A 19,903-nucleotide genomic window follows, 5' to 3' on the forward strand; every position below is an offset into this window, starting at 1 on the left:
GAATTCTGAGATAATTTAAAGACTGGAGACCAAAAAATGCAAGATACTAGAAGTTTCTAGAGAAAGGAGGGGGGGTGAGAATTCATTGTGCAGGCTACCATTTATTGCATACAACTATATGTTGAGTACATTACATGTGTTATCCCCAGCACAACAGTACCATAAAGCAGAGATTATTTTTTTTATTACAGATTAGAAAATTGGGGTCAGGGGACCAGGAGGTGGTGCACCTGGTTGATCGAATGTGTTACCATTCGATCCAAGTTCAAGACCACAGTTCCTAGCTATGGGGGGAGCTTCAAAAGCAGCAGTGCAGTGCTGCAGCTGCCTCTCTCTCTCTTTTCCCCTCCCCTCTCAATTTTTCTATGTCCTAGCAAATAAAAGAAATAAACTTTTTAAAAGATGTTTCCGGGAGTCGGGCGATAGCGCACTGGGTTAAGCGCTTGTGGCACGAAGCGCAAGGACCCGCGGGCATAAGGATCCTGGTTGAGCCCCCCCCCCCCCCCCGCTCCCCACCGGCAGGGGCGTGGCTTCACAGGCGGTGAAGCAGGTCCGCAGGTGTCTGTCTTTCTCTCCCTGTCTCTGTCTTCTCTTCCTTTCTCCATTTCTCTCTGTCCTATCTAACAACGACGACATCAGTAACAACAACAACAACAACAGTAAAAAACAAGGGCCAACAAAAGGGAAAATAAATAAATAAATATATATATATATATTTTAAAAGATGTTTCTATGGGGGGGGGGGGGAACTGAAGTTAAGCAAGTTCTCCAAAGCATCACAGTTCAGCTTCTAGCCTAAAGTCTGGACACTTGCCACTACACCTACAGCCTCCTAAGTCCAGAGGCCTCACTCCCACTGCTACTTTCTTGACACTGGGATGTTCTTTCTGACTCTTAGATTTTCCTAAAGCTTTATTTATTTGTTTATAGAAAAGGAGGAGAGAGAACCGGAGCATCACTCTTTACACATGATACCAGGGATCAGACTCAGGACCTCATGCTTGAGCGTCCAAGCCTTTATCTACTGCACCATCTCCCAGGTCACTACGTTTTATATTTTTAAAATACTTTCTAAATTAATTAATTTAGTTTGGATAGACAGAGACAGATTGAGTGTGAAGAGGAGCTAGAGAGGGCGAGAACAGGAGACATCTGCAGCATTGATTCACCACTCATGAAGCTCCCCCTCCTATCATGTATGCTCTGCCAGGTGCGCCTTCGCCTCTTATCTCCACTCTAACATTTTCCCCCTTTGTTTCTGCCTACTGTCAAAGTAGTACTCCTCTCCACGGAGCCCCTTTTACCCCACGGCCTGGAGGAGCTTGAAGGCAGTGGAAACTTCAGGAAACCCTGGGCTCTTGCCTTTCCTCCTCAACTCTAGTTCTCTGATTCTGAACCCTTCTTTTCCCATGTCTTGTTCCCATCTCACAAACATTGCCTCACAAACAAGCAAGCCTAGGGAAGGAAAATGAGAAAGGAAGTGGCCCCTTATAGAATTAGTGGAAGACAGAAGGGGAGGTTGGCTGAATGGAGGGTACGCCAAGCTGGGGAGCCAGGTCACAAAAGCCTGATTCCTAAAGACAGGGTTTGTAGGGGTTCATTTCTCTGTGAAAGCGTCCTCAAAAAGATCCCCTCAGGGATTCCTCTGCTGGCGTTGTCTAGTCGGGGGCTCTTCTGTTTGAGACGAGGTCGGAAATAACTGACCCCTGGCTAATTCTGCAACCCCAGAGCTCTGTGCCAGGCGTGCAAAGCCGGGTTCCGGCAGAAGCGCTCTCCCTCCTCCCTTTGTGCTCCTGGTGGGCCGGGCTCCCTGCTTGGCTTCTCTGGGATTGGCCTAGAGAACCTACCAATAGGGAGCCCGCAGAGGCGGGCCCAGGCCTCCACCGCTCGAGGAAGACCAGCAAAATTCAAGTTGGCTGCTGCGAGGGCTCGGCGCGGGGGAGGGGCAGCAGGTAAGCTCTGACCTGGTGCTTCGAACCTGGTTCCCTCTCACGCTTCCCTAGCTAGTGCCGCGGGTCCGAGATGCAAGCTAGATTAACTACACCCCGCCTCCTAATCCCGCAGCCAGTCGGCTCACATCCTCTAGCTTCCCAACCCTTTCTTTCTCCTCTGGGTTCCCAGTGTTATAGTAGTTGTACACCTGAAGACCATGGTTTTTCTCCCACTCATTAGAGACAGATATTGAAGCTGAGAGCCAGAAAGGTTCACTCTGGTGCCTCCGACTCTTTGTTAAAACATTCAGTTCCCTCAAAGGTATCGCTATTATTTCCCCGAGGGGGACAAACTCCTATTATCTGTCAAGATAGCTGTCAAAAGCTCACCCTCTTCTACCTGTAGCTTCCCGGACCACTTTTCCTGCAGGTTCCATTGTTCCCCAGTCCGACGACGACATCCAATCAAGGCAGCCTTACTTCTTAATGATCACTCTCTCTTAATGCTTCTGTTCTTAGCTTCTAAGGTTTTTCATACTTAATAGACAGTGCCCTGTTGAATGGAGTTGATTGAAGAGGCAGCATTTAAGCTCCTCGTGTAATTAGGGGACAATTAGTAAAAGACAAAATAAAATACTGTACGGCATATAATTAAGATCTTTTAACTTGGTGGTTCACATGTAATTGCACCCCCAGTCCAGAGAAGGAAGGAAGGTTAGGAGGACTGGAATGGTGAGGGGAGGTCTTATGAATCATGAAGTCTCAAGTTTGCAAGAGCCCTGAGAACTCATGCATTCACTCAACAGACACTTACTGGGCACCTACTACATGGCAGACACAATACTGGAAAGTGAGGATCACAGCAAGTCCTCTACTGATGACCAGAATCCTTAGTGAATTGTACAACTTCTTTTAAAAATATTTTACTTATTTTATTTTAATGAGAGATACAGAGAGTAAGATACAGAGATAGACCAGAGTACCTCTGGCTTATGGTACTTCTGAGAATTGAACCTGGGACCTCAGAGCCTCAGGCAATGACAGTCTTTTCATAACCATTATGCTGTCTTCCCCACCCATGAATTGTACAAATACTCCCACTACTCCTTGTGGACCTTCCTCCCAACCCACTTTTAAGTTCAAATATAGAGGGTGGTGCACCTGGTTAAGCACACAAATTACCATGCTCAAGAACCTGGGTTCGAGCCCCAGCCCCTACATGCAGGGGGGATGCTTCCTGTGCAGTGAAGTAGGTCTGCAGGTATCTCTCTTTCTCTCTTTTACTCCCTCATCCTTTTAAATTTATTTTTTTTTAAGTTTTTAAAAAATATTTATTATTTATTCCCTTTTGTTGCCCTTGCTGTTTTATTGTTGTAGTTATAATTGATGTCGTTGTTGTTGGATAGGACAGAGAGAAATGGAGAGAGGAGGGAAAGACAGAGAGGGGGAGAGAAAGAGAGACACCTGCAGACCTGCTTCACCACCTGTGAAGTGACTCCCCTGCTGGTGGGGAGCCGGGGGCTCAAAGCGGGATCCTTATGCCAGTCCTTGCGCTTTGCGCCAGGTGCACTTAACCCGCTGTGCTACCGCCTGACTCCCATCCCTTTCATTTTCTGTCTATCCTATCTAATAACAATTGAGGGGGAAAAGGCCACCAGGAGAGGTGGATTTGTAGTGTCAGCATCAGTGAAGTGGCACAGAGCCCCAGTGATAACCCTGGTGGCAAAAATAAAACACACACACACACACACACACATACACATATAAAGAGAGACTGAGATAAAGTGAGACACTGCAGCACCACTCCACCATTTATGGAGCTTCTCCTTGGTACTGTGTGTGGTGCTCCCATGTGGTCCCAGAGCTCTAATCTAGGTCCTTATGCAAGGTGCACTGTGTGCTCTTTAAGCTATCTCCAGGCCCACCAACAGGTATTTTAAACAAGAAATATATAACATAATGAAATACATACCTAACTTCAATTGTAAAGGAGGGAAAGCTGACATAATGCTAGCATTTTTTATTTACTTATTAATGAGAGAGAGCCAGAGCATCACTGTAGGACATGTGCTGCCAGGTATCAAACCCAGGACCTCATACTTGAGAGTCCAGTGCTTTATCCACTGCACTACCTCCTGGTAGCATTTTTAAAACTAAAGAAAATCATCCTTTTGTTTTCAGATTATAGAAGTAATATACATCATGCTAGAAAATTTAGAAACTGGCTCCCCACCTGCAGGGGGGTCACTTTATAGGCAGTGAAGGAGGTCTGCAGGTGTCTGTCTTTCTCTTCCCCTCTCAGTCTCCCCTCCTCTCTTGATTTTTCTCTGTCCTATCCAACAACAACAGCAGCAATAGCAACAACAACAATAATAACAACTACAACAAGCATAACAACAAGGGCAACAAAAGGGGAAAAATAGCCTCCAGGAGCAGTGGATTCATAGTGCAGGCACCAAGCCCCAGCAATAACCCTGGAGGCAAAAAAGAAAAAAAAGAAAATTTAGAAATATGCAAGTATCAAGCACCCAGTATTTCATGCCCATATTTGGTGACAACTGCTAGTGTTTTAATATGTATTCTTCCAGTTTTTTCTGTGTGTATACATAGATACATATATATGTAATATGTAATAGTTACATGACTAGGACTATACAGTAAATACAATTTTATGTATTTTCCCTCCACTTTATCTTGTGAAAATTTTATCCCCTTTAAATATTATTTGAACTCATGCTTAGAACTACATAATAGTCTCAAATGAATTTTCTTTTCACTTTTGTTGCCCTTTTTTTATTGTTGTTGTAGTTATTTTTGTTATTGTTATTGATGTCATTGTTGGATAGGACAGAGAGAAATGGAGAGAGAAGCAGAAGACAGAGAGGAGGAGAGAAAGAGAGACACAGACCTGCTTCACTGCCTGTAAAGCAACTCCCCTGTAGGTGGGGAGCCAAGGGCTCGAACCGGGATCCTCATGCTGGTCCTTGTGCTTTGTGCCACATGCGCTTAACCCAATGCGCTACCACCTGACCCCCTCAAATGAATATTTTATTTAAAAAAGAAAAGATTTTTACTGTACTTTTAACTATTTCAGCATTTTTGCTACCATACAGAGCTCTTTGATGAACATTCTTATACTTACATCTTAACTATATATTTGATTGTTTCTTTAGTGTTTTCCAACCTGGAAAACACTACCCTAAATTAAGGAAATGAATAAAATTTGTAAAGATTTTATTTATTTATTAATGAGAAAGATAGAAGAGAGAGAAAGAACCAGACATCACTCTAGTACATGTGCTGCCAGGGATCAAACTCAGGACCTCATGCTTGAGAGTCTAGTGCCTTAACCACTGCACCACCTCCCAGACCACAGGATATGAATATTTAGGTGCTACAAAATGGCTCATCCAGTGAAGTGAGCACCTTAACATGTGCCAGGAGCTAGATTCAAGCACTTAGCCATCATATGGGAGCTAACACCAGTACAGGAAGCTTCACAAGCAGTGGAGTGGTGTTGTAGTGAAACTTCTCTATGTCTCCCTGCCTCTTGTCTCTCTCATCTTCTACAAACAGTCCACTGGGAGCAATAGAATTGTGCAGGTGTGGAACCCCAGCTATAACTGTTGGCAAAAACATTTTTAAAAAATATTTATTTGTGGGAGTCGGGCTGTAGTGCAGCGGGTTAAGCGCAGGTGGCGCAAAGCACAAAGACGGGCATAAGGATCCCGGTTCAAACCCCGGCTCCCCAGCTGCAGGGAAGTCGCTTCACAGGCGGTGAAGCAGGTCTGCAGGTGTCTATCTTTCTCTCCTCCTCTCTGTCTTCCCCTCCTCTCTCCATTTCTCTCTGTCCTATCCAACAACGACAACAACAATAATAACTACAACAATAAAACAACAAGGGCAACAAAAGGGAATAACTAAACTAAATAAATTTTTTAAAAAATTTTAAAAAAGTTTTAAAAAAGTTAAAAAAAAAATTTATTTATTTATTTATTCCCTTTTGTTGCCCTTGTTGTTTTATTGTTGTAGTTATTATTGTTGTCGTCGTTGTTGGATAGGATAGAGGGAAATGGAGAGAGAAGGGGAAGACAGAGGAGGGAGAGAAAGACTGCCCGACTGCTCCTAGAGGCTATTTTTTCCCTTTTGTTATCCTTGTTGTTTATCCTTATTATTGTTATTGCTATCATTGTTGTTGGATAAGACAGAGAGAAATCTAGGGGGAAGAGGGAGATAGAGAAGGGGAGAGAAAGACACCTGCAGACCTACTTCACCACTTGTAAAGTGATCCCCCTGCAGATGGGGAGCCAGGGACTTGAACCTCCAGTCTTTGTGCCTCAACCACCATGTGCACTTAACCTCCTGCGCTACTGCCCAGCCCCCTGCCTTGTTCTTTAACATGGTGAACCAAGAAAATTCATGCCCTGAGGACTTCTTATTGCTGATAAACGAATTTATAGGAGAGGGTCGGGCGGTAGCACAGTGGGTTAAGCTCACGTGGCACAAAGTGCAAGAACTAGAGAAAGGATCCTGGCTCAAGCCCCCTGGCTCCCCACCTACAGGGAAGTCACTTCACAGGCAGTGAAGCAGGTCTGTAGGTGTCTTTTTCTCCCTCTCTCTGTCTTCCCCATCTCTCTCCATTTCTCTCTGTTCTCTCCAACAACAACAACAAGGGCAACAAAAGGGGAAAAATAGCCTCCAGGAGCAGTGGATTTGTAGTGCAGGCACTGAGCCCCAGCGATAACCCTGGAGGCAAAAAAAAAAAAAAAAAAAAAAAAAAAAATCAGAAGAGGATGGTAATAGAACCTCTAGCCCAAAAAAGGCCCATGTATCTGTCCCTTCATTGGTGAGTCAGTCATAGAACAAGCTCACAGCAGAATATGAGTATTGAAGAGAAAAAGCAAGTGTGTCCTAATAACAGACAAGCCCACAAAGGCCCATCAATACTAATCCTTCTGGATGCTCACCCCATACTATCCAATATCAGCAGTGGAGCCAAATATACCCCAAAGCCCCCAACCCATTGTAACCACCCCAGCTGCTAAGACTAACTAAATCTAACTGTTTTTCTATACATTTGTTTTTAGCAACTTCAGTTTTCAATAACTTATTAATAACTTCTACCACAACACACAGGTATGAATGATTAGAAATGGCTTTGATGTATGTGAAATACTGTTTTGGTGCAAGGGTAAATACTTTGCGAGTTAGTTAAGAAAGAACAGTTTGAAACCAGATTGTGGTAAATCTTAAATATCTTTAAGAATTTAGACTCTGGCACTCTCCTTCTCTGTTGCCCCCTTCCCTCTCGATTTCAGCCTATCTCTATCCAATAAATAGGTAAAAAAAGAATTTAGACTCTAGTAAAGAAGAAAGAAAAGAGAGGGAAGAAGAAAGAAAAGAAACAGAAAGGAAGAGAAAAGAAAGAATTGAGAAAGAGATTTAAAAGGGGGGGCGGGGAGGTCAGGCAGTGGCACACCTATTATGCAAAAGGATGCAGGTTCAAGCCCCTGCTCTCCACATGCAGGAGGAAGCTTCATGAATGGTAAAGCAAGTATTGACAAACACCTGTCTCTCCATCTCTCCCCCTCTCTATCCCCTCTTCCCTTCTTAAATTCTCTGTCCTATGAGAGAAAGAGAGGAAGGAAGGAAGGAAGGAAGGAAGGAAGGAAGGAAGGAAACTAGGGGGGCCAGAAAGATAGCTCACCTGGAAAGACACCAGTTTTACCATGCATCACCCAGGTTTGAGCCCCTGGAATAACACATGAGAGTGCTATTGCCCTAGGGCACGTTTGGGTGTTGTAGTGTCTGTGTGTGTGTGTGTGTGTGTGTGTGTGTGTGTGTGTGTGTTCTACCTGAGCGAGTCAATCCAGAGCACTGAAGCCCCAGCAGCAATATCAATAAAATAATTCAGATTCAATCATAATTTTAAACAGAAGCAATTTGTGCATATTACTGAGCTGACTGGGTAGACATGTTTGTAGTTTACCAACCCTGCCTCCCTGAGGGTGACTTAGAAATCTGAGTCAAATATGGAATTCAGAAAATGAAACTGGATTGATGCTATATCTTTTGCTGTAACAGATGCACTGGGGTTAGGTATATAGGAATGTAGTTATGTTTGCCTGACCACAAAGACCAAGAACTTTTCCTGATTCCTCACTGCTTTGCAATCAAGACAGCTCTGGTGTGTACTGTTAGAGTTCTAATCTGGCAAGGGGAGAGCTACCTAAGTCCTCTGGTTAGAGTGTCCTTTCCCTTAAAAAGCTCTAACGACTTGGTGGTACTTTTTTTTTTCCTCCGGGGTTATCGCCGGGGCTCAGTGCCTACACTACAAATCCACTGCTCTTGGAGGCCATTTTTCCCATTTTTGTTGCCCTTGTTGTGCTTGTTGTAGTTGTTATTGTTGTCATAGATGTTGTTATTGTTGGACAGGACAGAGAGAAATGGAGAGAGAAGGGGAAGACAGAGAGGGGGGAAGAAAGACACCTGCAGACCTACTTCACTGCTTGCTAATTGACCCCCTGCAGGCAGGGAGTTGGGGCCTCGAATGGGGATTTTTTTTTTAATATTTATTCCATTTAGTTTCCCTTGTTTTATTGTTGTAGTTATTATTGTTGTTGGATAGGACAGAGAGAAATGGAGAGAGGAGAAGACAGACGGGGGAGAGAAAGATAGACACCTGCAGAACTGTTTCACCGCTTATGAAGCTACTTCCCCTGCAGGTGGGGAGCTGGGGGCTCGAACCAGGATCCTTATGCACATGCTTCGTGCCACATACGCTTACCCAATGTACTACCGCCTGATTGTCCAGACTTTCCAGATTCCACAAATGCACTTTTATCTTCCTATACTCCCCCTCCTGCTATATAGTAGCCACATCCTGCTATATTCTGTTACTATACATTTTTTAAAGATTTTTAAAACATATTTATTTAGTTTGATAGAACAGACAGAAATTGAGAGGGAAGGGGGATAGAGAGGGAGGGAAAGACAGGGAGACACCTGTAGTATTGCTTCACCACTTGTGAAACTCTTCTCCTGCAGGCTTGAGGAACCCAAGTCCTTGAACATGGTAACAAGTGCACTTAACCGGGTGCACCGCCACCAGCTGCCTGTTACTATGTCTTTAAATTTACACATATAGGGCCAGAAAACTAGCTTACTTGGATAGTGCACTGTTGTGCCATGTGCACTGGTTTAAGCTCAGTCTCTACCACACTGAAGGAAGCTGGAAGCTTTAATGTTGTGATCTCTTTCTTTCTCTGCCTCTGTCTCAGCTTTTTTTTCTTTTTTAAATTACACACACACACACACACACACACACACACACACACACTCACACACACACACATTTTTGCAAAGTCAAACCTCACACGTGCATGATTTCATTGCTCCAAACACACTTCTCATTCATTCAAACAGAGGGAGACGACAGAGAGCAAAAAACAAACAAACAAACAAAAAAAAACACTACAGCATCAGAGGACATTCCATGTTATATCCAGGCTCTAACCTCAGCCCTACACAAAGCAAGACATGAGCCCTGTCTGGTAAATTATCTCTACCATTTAATGTTTTTCTATTATTGTAAAAGCAATACAGTATTAAGAAAAAATTGAGAGGCAAGGGTAGTATAGAGGGAGAGAGAAAGAGAGACACCTGCAATACTTCTAAACCATTTGTGAAGCTTCCTCCCCTGCATATGGGCTGGAATGCCAGCTGCTTTTGCATGGCAATGTGTGTTCAACCAGTTGTTCCACTGCCCAGCCTCCTCAGCCAACTCTTAGATACAGAGTCAGAGAGACACCCATACGGAGAGAATAATAATTATGCAAATAACTTTCATGCCAGAGGCTCTGTGGAACAAGCTTCAATTCCCAGCACCACCATGAGCCTGTGCGGAGCAATGCTCTGAAAACAGACATACCACCACCACCACAGCCCTGAAATTTTATCCAGTATGATGGGGGCCAGGATAGAAAGTGGAACACATACATGGCACAGCAGTCGAGCTATCTTGTCAGTACTCTGGAATAGGAATAAGAAGAGTCTTATTCCTATGGTCTGGGAAGTGGTGCAGTGGATAAAGTGCTTGACTCTCAAGTGTGAGGTCCTGAGTTCAAGCCCTGGCAGCACATGTACCAGAGTGATATCTGGTTCTTTCTCTCTCTCTCCTATCTTTCTCATCAACCAATAAATAAAAAATCTTTTTTTTATTGATTTAAGAAAGGAGACATTAACAAAATCATAGGATGGGGGAGGTACAACTCCACACAATTCCCACCACCCAATCTCCAAATCCCATCCCCTCCCCAATAGCTTTCCCATTCTGTATCCCTCTGAGAGCATGGAACCAGGGTCGTTGTGGGTTGCAGAAGGTGGGAGGTCTCGCTTCTGTAATTGCTTCCCAAAAATTCTTTTTTTTTTTAAAAAAAAAAGAATAGTCGGGGGCTCAGTGGGTTAAGCGCATGTGGTGTGAAGCACAAGAACCAGCGTAAGGATCCCGGTTTGAGCTCCCGACACCCCACCTGCAGGGGAGTCGCTTCACAGGCGGTGAAGCAGGTCTGCAGGTGTCTATCTTTCTCTCCCCCTCTCTGTCTTCCCCTCCTCTCTCCATTTCTCTCTGTCCTATCCAACAGCGACATCAATAACAACGACAATAATAATAACAACAACAATAAAAAACAAGGGCAACAAAAGGGAAAATAAATAAATAAATATAAAAAAGAATAATAAAAAAAGAATAGCCGGGAGTTGGGCGGTAGCGCAGCGGGTTAAGCATACGTGGCGCAAAGCGCAAGGACTGGCATAAAGATCCCAGTTCAAGCCCCCAGCTCCCCACCTGCACGGGAGTCGCTTCACAGGAGGTGAAGCAAGTCTGTAAGTGTCTATCTTTCCTCCTCTCTATCTTCCCCTCCTCTCTCCATTTTTCTCTGTCCTATCCAACAATGACTACAACAATAAAAACAAGGGCAGCAAAAGGAAATATAAATAAATAAAATTTTAAAAAAGGTTTTTTTAAAAAGAATAGTCTTATTCCTTTGACTTGGCCCCATCAGTGTGTGTGTGTGTGTTACTGTGTGTTACTGTGTATTCAAGTAAGTCTTTAGCACTTCAAGATGCTTCAGGCTCATCAATATAGGCATCAGTCTTAGGCTCAATCACTTTTCCAAGAAGCCCTGGTTTCTTTTACTAAAAAATGTGATTAGAGCTTCAGACTTGCAAGTAGGAGGTTGTGAACTTCATCTCCTGAGTGCTATTCTGGCTTCTCTCACCCCTCTTGCTCTATCTTATGAAATATATAAAATACATCTTAAAAGAAAGAAAGAAGGGGCCTTGTGGTGGTGCTCCTGGTTGAGCTCTCATGTTACAATATATAAGGACCAGACTCAAGCCCCCAGCCACCACCTGTAGGGGAAAATCTTCACAAAATGGTGAAGGTGTCTTTTTCCCTCTTTATCTTCTCCTCCCCTCTCAATTTCTCACTATCTCTTTCAACAATAAATAAAATATTAAAAAAAAACAAAGAGGAAGAAGAGAAAGAAAATTACTATTAGAAACCAAAATGTAAGGGCGAGGTGAGTGCACACGTTATCATTCACAAGGATCCAGGTTCAAGCCCCTGCTCCCCACATTCAGGTGGGAAGCTTCATGAGTGGTGAAACAGGTCTGTGGGGGTATCTTCCTCTCTCTCTCACCCCTCTCTCTTTCCTATCTAAAAAAAAAAGAAAAGAAAAGAAAGGAAAAGAAAGAAAGGAAGGAAGGAAGGAAGAAAGAAAAGAGAAGAAAAAATGAAACCAGACTGTGGGTGCTAACTCCTATTAGGATATCATTTATTTCACATTTCATCTCCATTTCATTTGGTGACTTTATCCCCTACCCTAGCTGCTCCTCAACCATCCCTTTGAGAGTGCTAACAAGAGATGAAGCTCAGTTATAAAAGGACTTTCAGGGATGAAATATTGGTGATGCAAATGACTTTCATGCCTCAGGCTGTGAAGTCACAGGTTCAGTTCTCCCCACTATCATAAACCACAACGGTGTAGTGCTCTGGTAAAAGCAAAACAAAAGAAGGAGGAGGAAAGGATTGGGGAGGAGGAGGAGGAAGAGGAGGAAGGACTTCTAGTTAGTCAGAGTTGATAACAATGTAATGAACTGACGTGGGGGAGAACAAGCAATCTCTCTTTAAGAAACATCACCAGAAACTAAATGACTAACAACTCACAGAATGGAATTCTACACATGCTGAGAAGGGCTCCAGATGTGAGACCTTCCATTCTAAAACTCTTAAGTCAGAAATGGGGAACCATTTTTCTGCAAGAGCCATTTGGATATTTATAGCATCACTTGTAGGCTAGGCAAAATTATCAGTTTAATGATTAGCACTTCATGTTGCTATGAAAAAAGCTCCTAGATTTATTGGATTTTGAGTCCTGCCTGTGGTTGTTTTGGCAAGGCCAGACCAGATGATTTCTCAGGCCTTATATGACCCTTGAGCTGGACATTCCCCACTCCTGGTGATTATCGAAGTCAAGCTGACTGTGATGGTTCTCTATCCTCCCCTGACCCCTGCGTGGGTAATGATCTCAGTGGTTTGTCCCTGTGCCTCCACAATACCTAGTACACAACCTTCTTCATGTCAGAAGCACAATAATTGTTTTGCTGACATGCATTGCATTGGATAGAATTGGGCCTAGTTGGGTTTGGAAAGCTAGGTAGAGAAAGAATTCAAAGGTCATGTGCAGCCACCTGGAAAGTGGCAGAGAGACAAGAGCAATGACCTTTCAAGCAGAGATCCCAAATTTGACCTCTGGCATTATGTGTGCTAGAATGATGTTAGACTTCTCTTTCTCTCCTCTCTTACTAATAAGTAAGTATCTTAAGAAACACCAGTTTATCTTAAGGATATAGAGAAGTTTTTGAAAACTGTCTTATTAGAGAGAGAGAAAGAGAGAGCAGGAGGGAGAAGTCCCCCCTCCCATTTGCTCATTGGTGAAATAGCTCACTTGGATAGTGCACTGCTTTGCCATGTGTGTGGCCTAGCCCCCTCTGCACTGAAGAAAACTTGGGTATTGTGTTCTCTTCTCTCTCTTTTCTCTGCCTTTTCTGTCGAGAGAGAGAAAGAGAGAGAGAGAGAGAGAGAGCACAGAACACCATTTTGTTACATGCAATGCTAACGATTGAACTGGAGACCTCATGCTTACACATCAGATGCTCTACCCACCCAGCTATCTCCTACATCACAAATAGTAGTGAATTTTTTAAATTTCTTTTTTAATTAAAAAAAAATTTATTATCTAGAAACAGAGAGAAATGGAGAAGAGAGGGAGAGAGCCACTTGCAACCTTGCTTCACCACTCATGAAGCTTTCCCTCTGCAGGTGGGGACCGGGGGCTCAAACCTAGGTTCTCTGCATGGTAATATGTGTGTTCAACCAGGTGTGTCACCACCTGGCCTGAGTGGTGAATTATTATTATTATTATTATTATTATTATTATTATTATTATTATGCCTCCAGGGTTATTGCTGGGGCTTAGTGCCTGCACCACGAGTCCACTGCTCCTGGAGGCTATTTTTCCCCTTTTGTTGCCCTTGTTGTTTTATTGGTGTTGTGGTTATTATTATTGTTGTTATTGGTGTCGTTGTTGGATAGGACAGAGAGAAATGGAGAGAGGAGGGGAAGACAGAGAGGGGGAGAGAAAGATAGACACCTGCAGACCTGCTTCACTGCTTGTGAAATGACACCACCCCCACCCCCCAGCCCCCCAAACCCCCCAGCCTCCCCTTGCTGCAGGTGGGGAGTGGGGTTCGAGCCAGGATCCTTGCGCCGGCCTTTGCACTTTGCACCATGTGCACTTAACCTGCTGCACTACCGCCCGACCCCCTGTGAATTTTATTTTTTATCCAAGGGTCCAAATCACTTTCCCTTTTGTGCCGCAGTTATCTGTTCTGGTGGGAACCCTCTTATTCTGTGCTTTCTCAGGCAACACTTGTTGAATTATACTGATTTCAGGTCCTAGGGAGCAAAGAGTGCCTTGGATCTCGCTGGCTTCCTGTTCATTTCACTGTTTTCTCTTTGTTTTTGTCTTGATTAGGTTTTCCCCACTGGAATTCTGAATCCCCAGGCCCCCTCCACCATGGCCAACAGGGGTGGGGGCCGGGGGCGTGGCCGGGGCCAGCTGACCTTCAACATGGAGGCGGTGGGCATTGGGAAGGGCGACACTCTGCCCCCACCCACCCTGCAGCCTTCTCCACTCTTCCCTGTGAGTGCTCTTCCTCCATGCCCCAGCCTCCCAGGTGCCCGGGAGGACTTTATGGGGTGCTGGGTTCCTCGTGGGCCTGCCCTTTCCTGTTTCTTTACCTCCAGCTCACATGGAGTGTCCAAAACGAGGAAGTATCTCCCCTACCCTCTCTTCCATGTTCCCAACTTCCCAGCTTTCAAGGTGCTATACTGCCTGCCCCACCCACCTTTTCTGTTGGCCCTTTGCTCAGAGACAGTCTTGGACTGAATTGAGGGCAGAGTACACTGGAGGGTGGAGCGGTGGGAACAGCACTGAGCTTGCAAGCATTTCAGTCCTCAGTTCAGTCCTTGGCATCACATGTGCCAGAGTGATGCTCCAGTTCTTTCTCTTTCACTAATAAATAAATCTTTTTTTAAAATTGAGGAGGTTCTCCCCTGCCCCCCCCACCATTTTGTACACCAGCATGTCCTCCCTGAGCTGAGCACTGTCCTGCCTCCTTAGCCTTTGGAGTTCCACCCAGTACCTCTGCCCTCTGGAGAGGAAGGCGAGTATGTCCTGGCGCTGAAGCAGGAGTTACGGGGGGCCATGAGGCAGCTCCCCTACTTTATCCGGCCAGCTGTCCCCAAGAGAGGTGAGTGGGACCACTAGTTTCAAGTTCTGGGGAGCAGGGGCATAGGAGGCTCACTGGGGAGATCATAATACATGCTCCTTTGTTGGAAACACACTATGGCACCCACAATTTGTTCACAGGCTCACAATGGTCTTGGGCCAGAGGAAGGTCAGATATTTAGATGACCATTTACAGGTGTAAGTGGGGAAAGGATATGTGAAAAAATTAACACTGGATATATTATAGGTGCCCAGAAAGAGGGGCTGAATATGAGTCTCTGAGAACCCTGATGACTGTATCATCCTTGTTATTAGGGGATCCTGGAGGGGTCAGGAAGATCAGGAGGGGCTGGAGAAGGAGGTCCACTTAGAATAGTGGACATTTACCTGGTGGGCAGAAGCACAGAGCCTCACCTGCTGGAAGCTGAGATGCATAGCCATGGTAGACCTACCTCCTGAGCCCCAAGAAGAAGGGAAGATGGAAGCCCTGTAGTCTGTTTCCCTTTGTTTCACACTCATTCAGCATGGCCACGTCTCTGGGCTAAGGGACATTTAAAAGCATCATTCTTATTTGGAGTGACACCAGGGTGGTTTAGAAGAGTAGTAAAAGTCCTGACTGAAACTGAACCCTTGGGCCCTGAGTTCCGGGTGGGAGCCCATAGTTCCCAAGTAGAGAGAGGGCTGGACACACTGGAACAATCTTCTTGGTCGTCATATTGGAAAGGAGAAAACTGACTCTTGACACCTCTGATCCCTCAGATGTAGAGCGGTACTCAGACAAATATCAAATGTCAGGACCAATTGATAATGCCATCGACTGGAACCCTGGTAGGTGATGAGCCCTTTCTTTCTTTCTTTCTTTCTTTCCTTCTTTCTTTCTTTCTTTCTTTCTTTCTTTCTTTTCATACAAGTCAGGAATTTATTTTCAAGTTTTACAAAGTCCCTTTAATTTTACTTTTGGGGACCAAATACACCCCCTCCCTCCCAAATTCATGAACTAGGAGAGCAGTGGGGAAGTATTCAGTGCTATGAGGCCCTGAGCTTGATCAGCTGCAAATCCCCATGATTTTGTATGAATGCCTCTGGAGGATGCAGAGTAGCCTTCCAGCATTTTCCTGGTCTCTTGGCATCTGCTACAAGGTTGAGGATGGTGTATTGGTCTGTCTGGTAAGGTCAGTGTACCATCTGGTGATCAGATCTCTCAGATGATCTACTAACACCACTTCTGGATGCTGGGCTGGTTGGTAACCTGGGCTTGGACAGAGGTCAGACATTCCATAAGGTCATTGTCACAGGCTAACAGTCACCTTCCCCTTGAATGGTGAGCCATCACTCTTCAACAGGAATGAACACCAGTCTTCAGGTCACAGGGTTGCCCTGAGATTTGAGGGAAGGCAGGAACTAAGGAAGAATGAGAGCTTTTTTACACGACACGATTCAAGTCGCCAATAAACACACAGTAACGGGCAAGGGCCTGTGTTGAGTGTCAGACTATCAATCACCCAGTGGCTCACAGGTCAGACAGAACACTGGACATAGACAAGCCTGTCTTCTCTCTGCCACCAAATGACACACATGTGACACAGCAGTCACATCTGTAACGCCTCGGGGGCAGGGGGTGACCTTTCAGTGAGTGCCCTCTTCACAAATGCTTGAGATAAACACAAGTGATTTCAGGCACCCCTCCTGGCTGTCTTGAGCACTGGATGCTCCTTAAAAACCCTAAATGGTGAGTTGGGCGGTAGCACAGCAGATTAAGTGCACCTGGTGCAACGCTCAAGGACTGGAGTTAGGATCCTGGTTTGAGCCCTTGGCTCCCCACCTGCAGGGGAGTCGCTTCACAGCCTGTGAAACAGGCCTGTAGGTATCTATCTCTCCCCCTCTGTCTTCCCCTCCTCTCTCCATTTCTCTCTGTCCTATCTAACAACTACAACTACAACAACAATGAAAAAACAACAAGGGCAACAAAAGGGAAAATAAATATTAAAAAAAAATTTCCCTTTTTTTTATTTAAGAAAGGATTGATTAACAAAACCATAGGGTAGGAGGGGTACAATTCCACACAATTCCCACCACCCAATTTCCATATCCCACCCCTACCCCCCCCCCATAGCTTTCCCATTCTCTATCCCTCTGGGACCATGGACCCAGGGTCATTGAGGGTTGCAGAAGGTAGAAGGTCCGGCTTCTGTAATTGCTTCCCCGCTGAACATGGGCGTTGACTAGTCGGTCCATACTCCCAGTCTGCCTCTCTCTTTCCCTAGTAGGATGGGTCTCTGGGGAAGCTGAGCTCCAGGACACATTAGTGGGGTCTTCAGTCCAGGGAAGCCTGGCCGGCATCCTGATGAAATAAATAAATATTAAAAAATAAATAAATATTAAAATAAATATTAAAAATTTTTTAAGAAAAAATAAAATAAAAATAAAAACTCTAAATGGCAGAGAGCACAGGACTTGCATGTGTACTGCCCCAAGTTCCATCCATAGTGCTGTATGTGCTGGAGTAATGCTCTGGTTTTCTCTCTCAATAAAGAAACGGACCTAAAAACAAAACAAACAAAAACAAAACCTCAGAGGACCTGAAAACCCTATTAAGTAGCTCAACTCCTCAAACGGCTTCCAACTCACAGTTCTGTTCTAAGCAGCTTTGACCCAACTCCCTCCTTCCTCGCCCCTTCTACCCTTAACCTCTCCATGAAAACTATAATTCACAGGTGGCCCCAGCCAGGGTCTCTCTCACTCACTTTCACATTTCCATTATCCCTAGATTGGCGCCGCCTGCCCCGGGAACTGAAGATTCGTGTGCGAAAGTTACAGAAGCTGGAGCGTGAGTGTATGGGAGAAGGGGAGATGGGGCTTCCTTCAGCAGCAGGAGAGCCGACTGTGTGTATGTGTGTGGTGGTGGGGGACTGTTTTGCCCCCCCAATCTTACTATGTTCACACAGCATTGTTGCTGAATGCTATGCTGACCACAAGAGGGCAGCAGAGTGACACGGCCTATGTAGGAGGGGAGGGTAGATCGCTAACCCGGAAGTTTGCTCTCTGAGGGCTCATTTTATTTTTCTCTTTTCTACCAGAGCACTGCTCAGCTCTAGCTTACAGTGATGTTGGGGATGGAACCTGGGACCTCAGAGATTCATGTATGACTGTTTTTTTCATAACCAATGTGTTATTTTTCTGAACTCACCTTTTTAAAATAGTTTGTTGACCAGAGCCCTGCTCAGCACTGGTTTATGATGAAGCCAGGGATTGAACCTAGGGCCTCAGGCATGAAAGACGAACACAGAGTTGGGGAGATATCAATAACATAATGGTTATGCAAAAAAAAAAAAAAACCTGTTGCCTGTGGCACCAGAAGTCCAAGATTCAATCCTCCCACCACTGTGTCAGCTTTGAGAAGTGTTCTTGTAAAAATAAATAAATAACAATAATAATAAGTAAATAAAGAGAAGAAAATGAAAGACTGCTGCATAAACCATTGTGTTATCTCCATAGCCCTGATGGCTCCCATTTTAATTTCATCACTAGGAACCACCATTCTACTCCCCAAGAGGCCCATCAAGACCACAGAAGATAAAGAGGAAACAATACAGAAACTAGAGGTATGAAGGGGGTGCATAGAAACCACCAGGCCCTGATCCATTCCCTGCCTTTTGGCCCACCTGTGCCTGAGTTTGTGAGCTGAGTTTGAGTTTCTCTGCCTGTTCATTTTCAAACAAGACCCTGGAGAAGAAGGAGGAGGAAGTGACTTCAGAGGAAGATGAGGAGAAAGAAGAAGGAGAAGAGAAAGAAGAGGAAGATGAGGAGGAATATGACGAGGAAGAACATGAAGAGGTATTGTTTGAGCCCCCGGCTCCCCACCTGCAGGGGAGTCACTTCACAGATGGTGAAGCAGGGCTGCAGGTGTCTATCTTTCTCTCCCTCTCTCTATCTTCCCCTCCTCTTTCCATTTCTCTCTGTCCTATCCAACAACAACAACATCAATAACAACAATAATGACTACAACAATAAAACAACAAGGGCAACAAAAGGGAATAAATAAATAAATAAATAACATTTTTTTTTTAAAAAAAGAACATGAAGAGGTAAAGGGACCCATTGCATCCTCAGTCCCCTCCCTTTATAAACTCCATGGGTCTCAGCTCCTCCCATCAGAAATGTTCTCTTTAAAGGGTTACAAGTGCCCCCAAAGGTTAGAGACTTTCCTGTATTCTGTATTTCTTCTCAAGGACCCACCCCAGATGAAAGAGACTTCCCAGGCTTGAAATGTTGTAATTCAGGGCAAAAAGAATGCCAAAAGCCTGCCTGACTTCAAATACTCTTCTATTTCAGGAAACTGACTATATCATGTCGTATTTTGACAATGGCGAAGATTTTGGAGGTGACAGTGATGACAATCTGGATGAGGCTATATACTGAAGAAGGACCCTAAACATCGCGCTCTGGACTTTCATGTCTTTCTTGATTTAGGATACAGCAAGTCACTGTCCCTATATTTGGGTTTGTTGACAAGCATATCATTTGCTCACAGATCAGGTCAACTGTTGGAATCCTGGAGACAAAAAGGGAGAATGGTAACAGCTCTCTTTTCCCTTCCCTCTATCCCTCCCTTGATAATTTTTGAAATCCATGGGGAAAGGACAAAGAACCAAATGTCTTAATTGCAGGAAAGGGAGAGAGTTGAAACAGTAGAAATTGCCAGAATCAAAGCAGCTGTACACACCCCCCTCCGCCATCCATTTTTTATAGCTTTGGGAGATTATGGGGGAGTGGGGCAGCTAGAATTAAGGTCAGTTTTCTACCTTTAAATAAATGTTTTTATTTGTCTCTCTGTCCAGGGTGAGGTGTGGTGGGAGAGGGCCAAGGAAATCAAAGAGGATGCCTAGCTGAATCATTCTTCTTGCCTTATCCATCAAGCCAATGTAACACATTGGGGACACTCCTATGTGGACATGGGGGCATTCTCTTCCTTTGCCCCCCCCCCCTTCTTAGTGAGACATACTCCTGATCTAGTCTTTCCAAGGAACATTCAGGAACTAATCTGCAAGGCTGTGAAGAGTAGACAACTACCCACACACAGAATAGCTCACTTGGATAGTGTGCAGCTTCGCCATGTGT

General features: G+C 44.7%; 1 protein-coding gene and 1 non-coding gene across 2 annotated transcripts; one reads left to right on the forward strand and one right to left on the reverse strand.

Annotated features, from left to right (window-relative positions):
- Positions 1-1,804: 1,804 nt before the first annotated feature.
- POLR3GL (RNA polymerase III subunit GL) lies at positions 1,805-19,612 on the forward strand. The gene is made up of 8 exons (XM_007538692.3): positions 1,805-1,952; positions 14,030-14,197; positions 14,678-14,807; positions 15,545-15,613; positions 17,553-17,612; positions 18,314-18,387; positions 18,506-18,619; positions 19,118-19,612. The coding sequence occupies exons 2-8, from the start codon at positions 14,072-14,074 to the stop codon at positions 19,202-19,204; spliced, it is 660 nt and encodes a 219-aa protein (XP_007538754.1). The 5' UTR covers positions 1,805-1,952; positions 14,030-14,071; the 3' UTR covers positions 19,205-19,612.
- Positions 16,268-16,401, reverse strand: LOC132541644 (small nucleolar RNA SNORA17). The gene has a single exon (XR_009552773.1). It is a non-coding gene; the product is annotated as a small nucleolar RNA SNORA17 (small nucleolar RNA).
- Positions 19,613-19,903: the final 291 nt, after the last annotated feature.

Source organism: Erinaceus europaeus, chromosome 11 (assembly GCF_950295315.1).
Source record: "Erinaceus europaeus chromosome 11, mEriEur2.1, whole genome shotgun sequence".
Taxonomy (NCBI): domain Eukaryota; kingdom Metazoa; phylum Chordata; class Mammalia; order Eulipotyphla; family Erinaceidae; genus Erinaceus; species Erinaceus europaeus.

Bases quoted from the DNA above. Each gene is read 5' to 3' on its own strand.
- POLR3GL (XM_007538692.3), top strand. From the start codon at position 14,072: ATGGCCAACAGGGGTGGGGGCCGGGGGCGTGGCCGGGGCCAGCTGACC. The intron at 17,613-18,313 runs GTGAGTGTATGG...TTTCATCACTAG, and splicing joins AAAGTTACAGAAGCTGGAGC to GAACCACCATTCTACTCCCC. The intron at 18,388-18,505 runs GTATGAAGGGGG...TTTTCAAACAAG, and splicing joins AAACAATACAGAAACTAGAG to ACCCTGGAGAAGAAGGAGGA.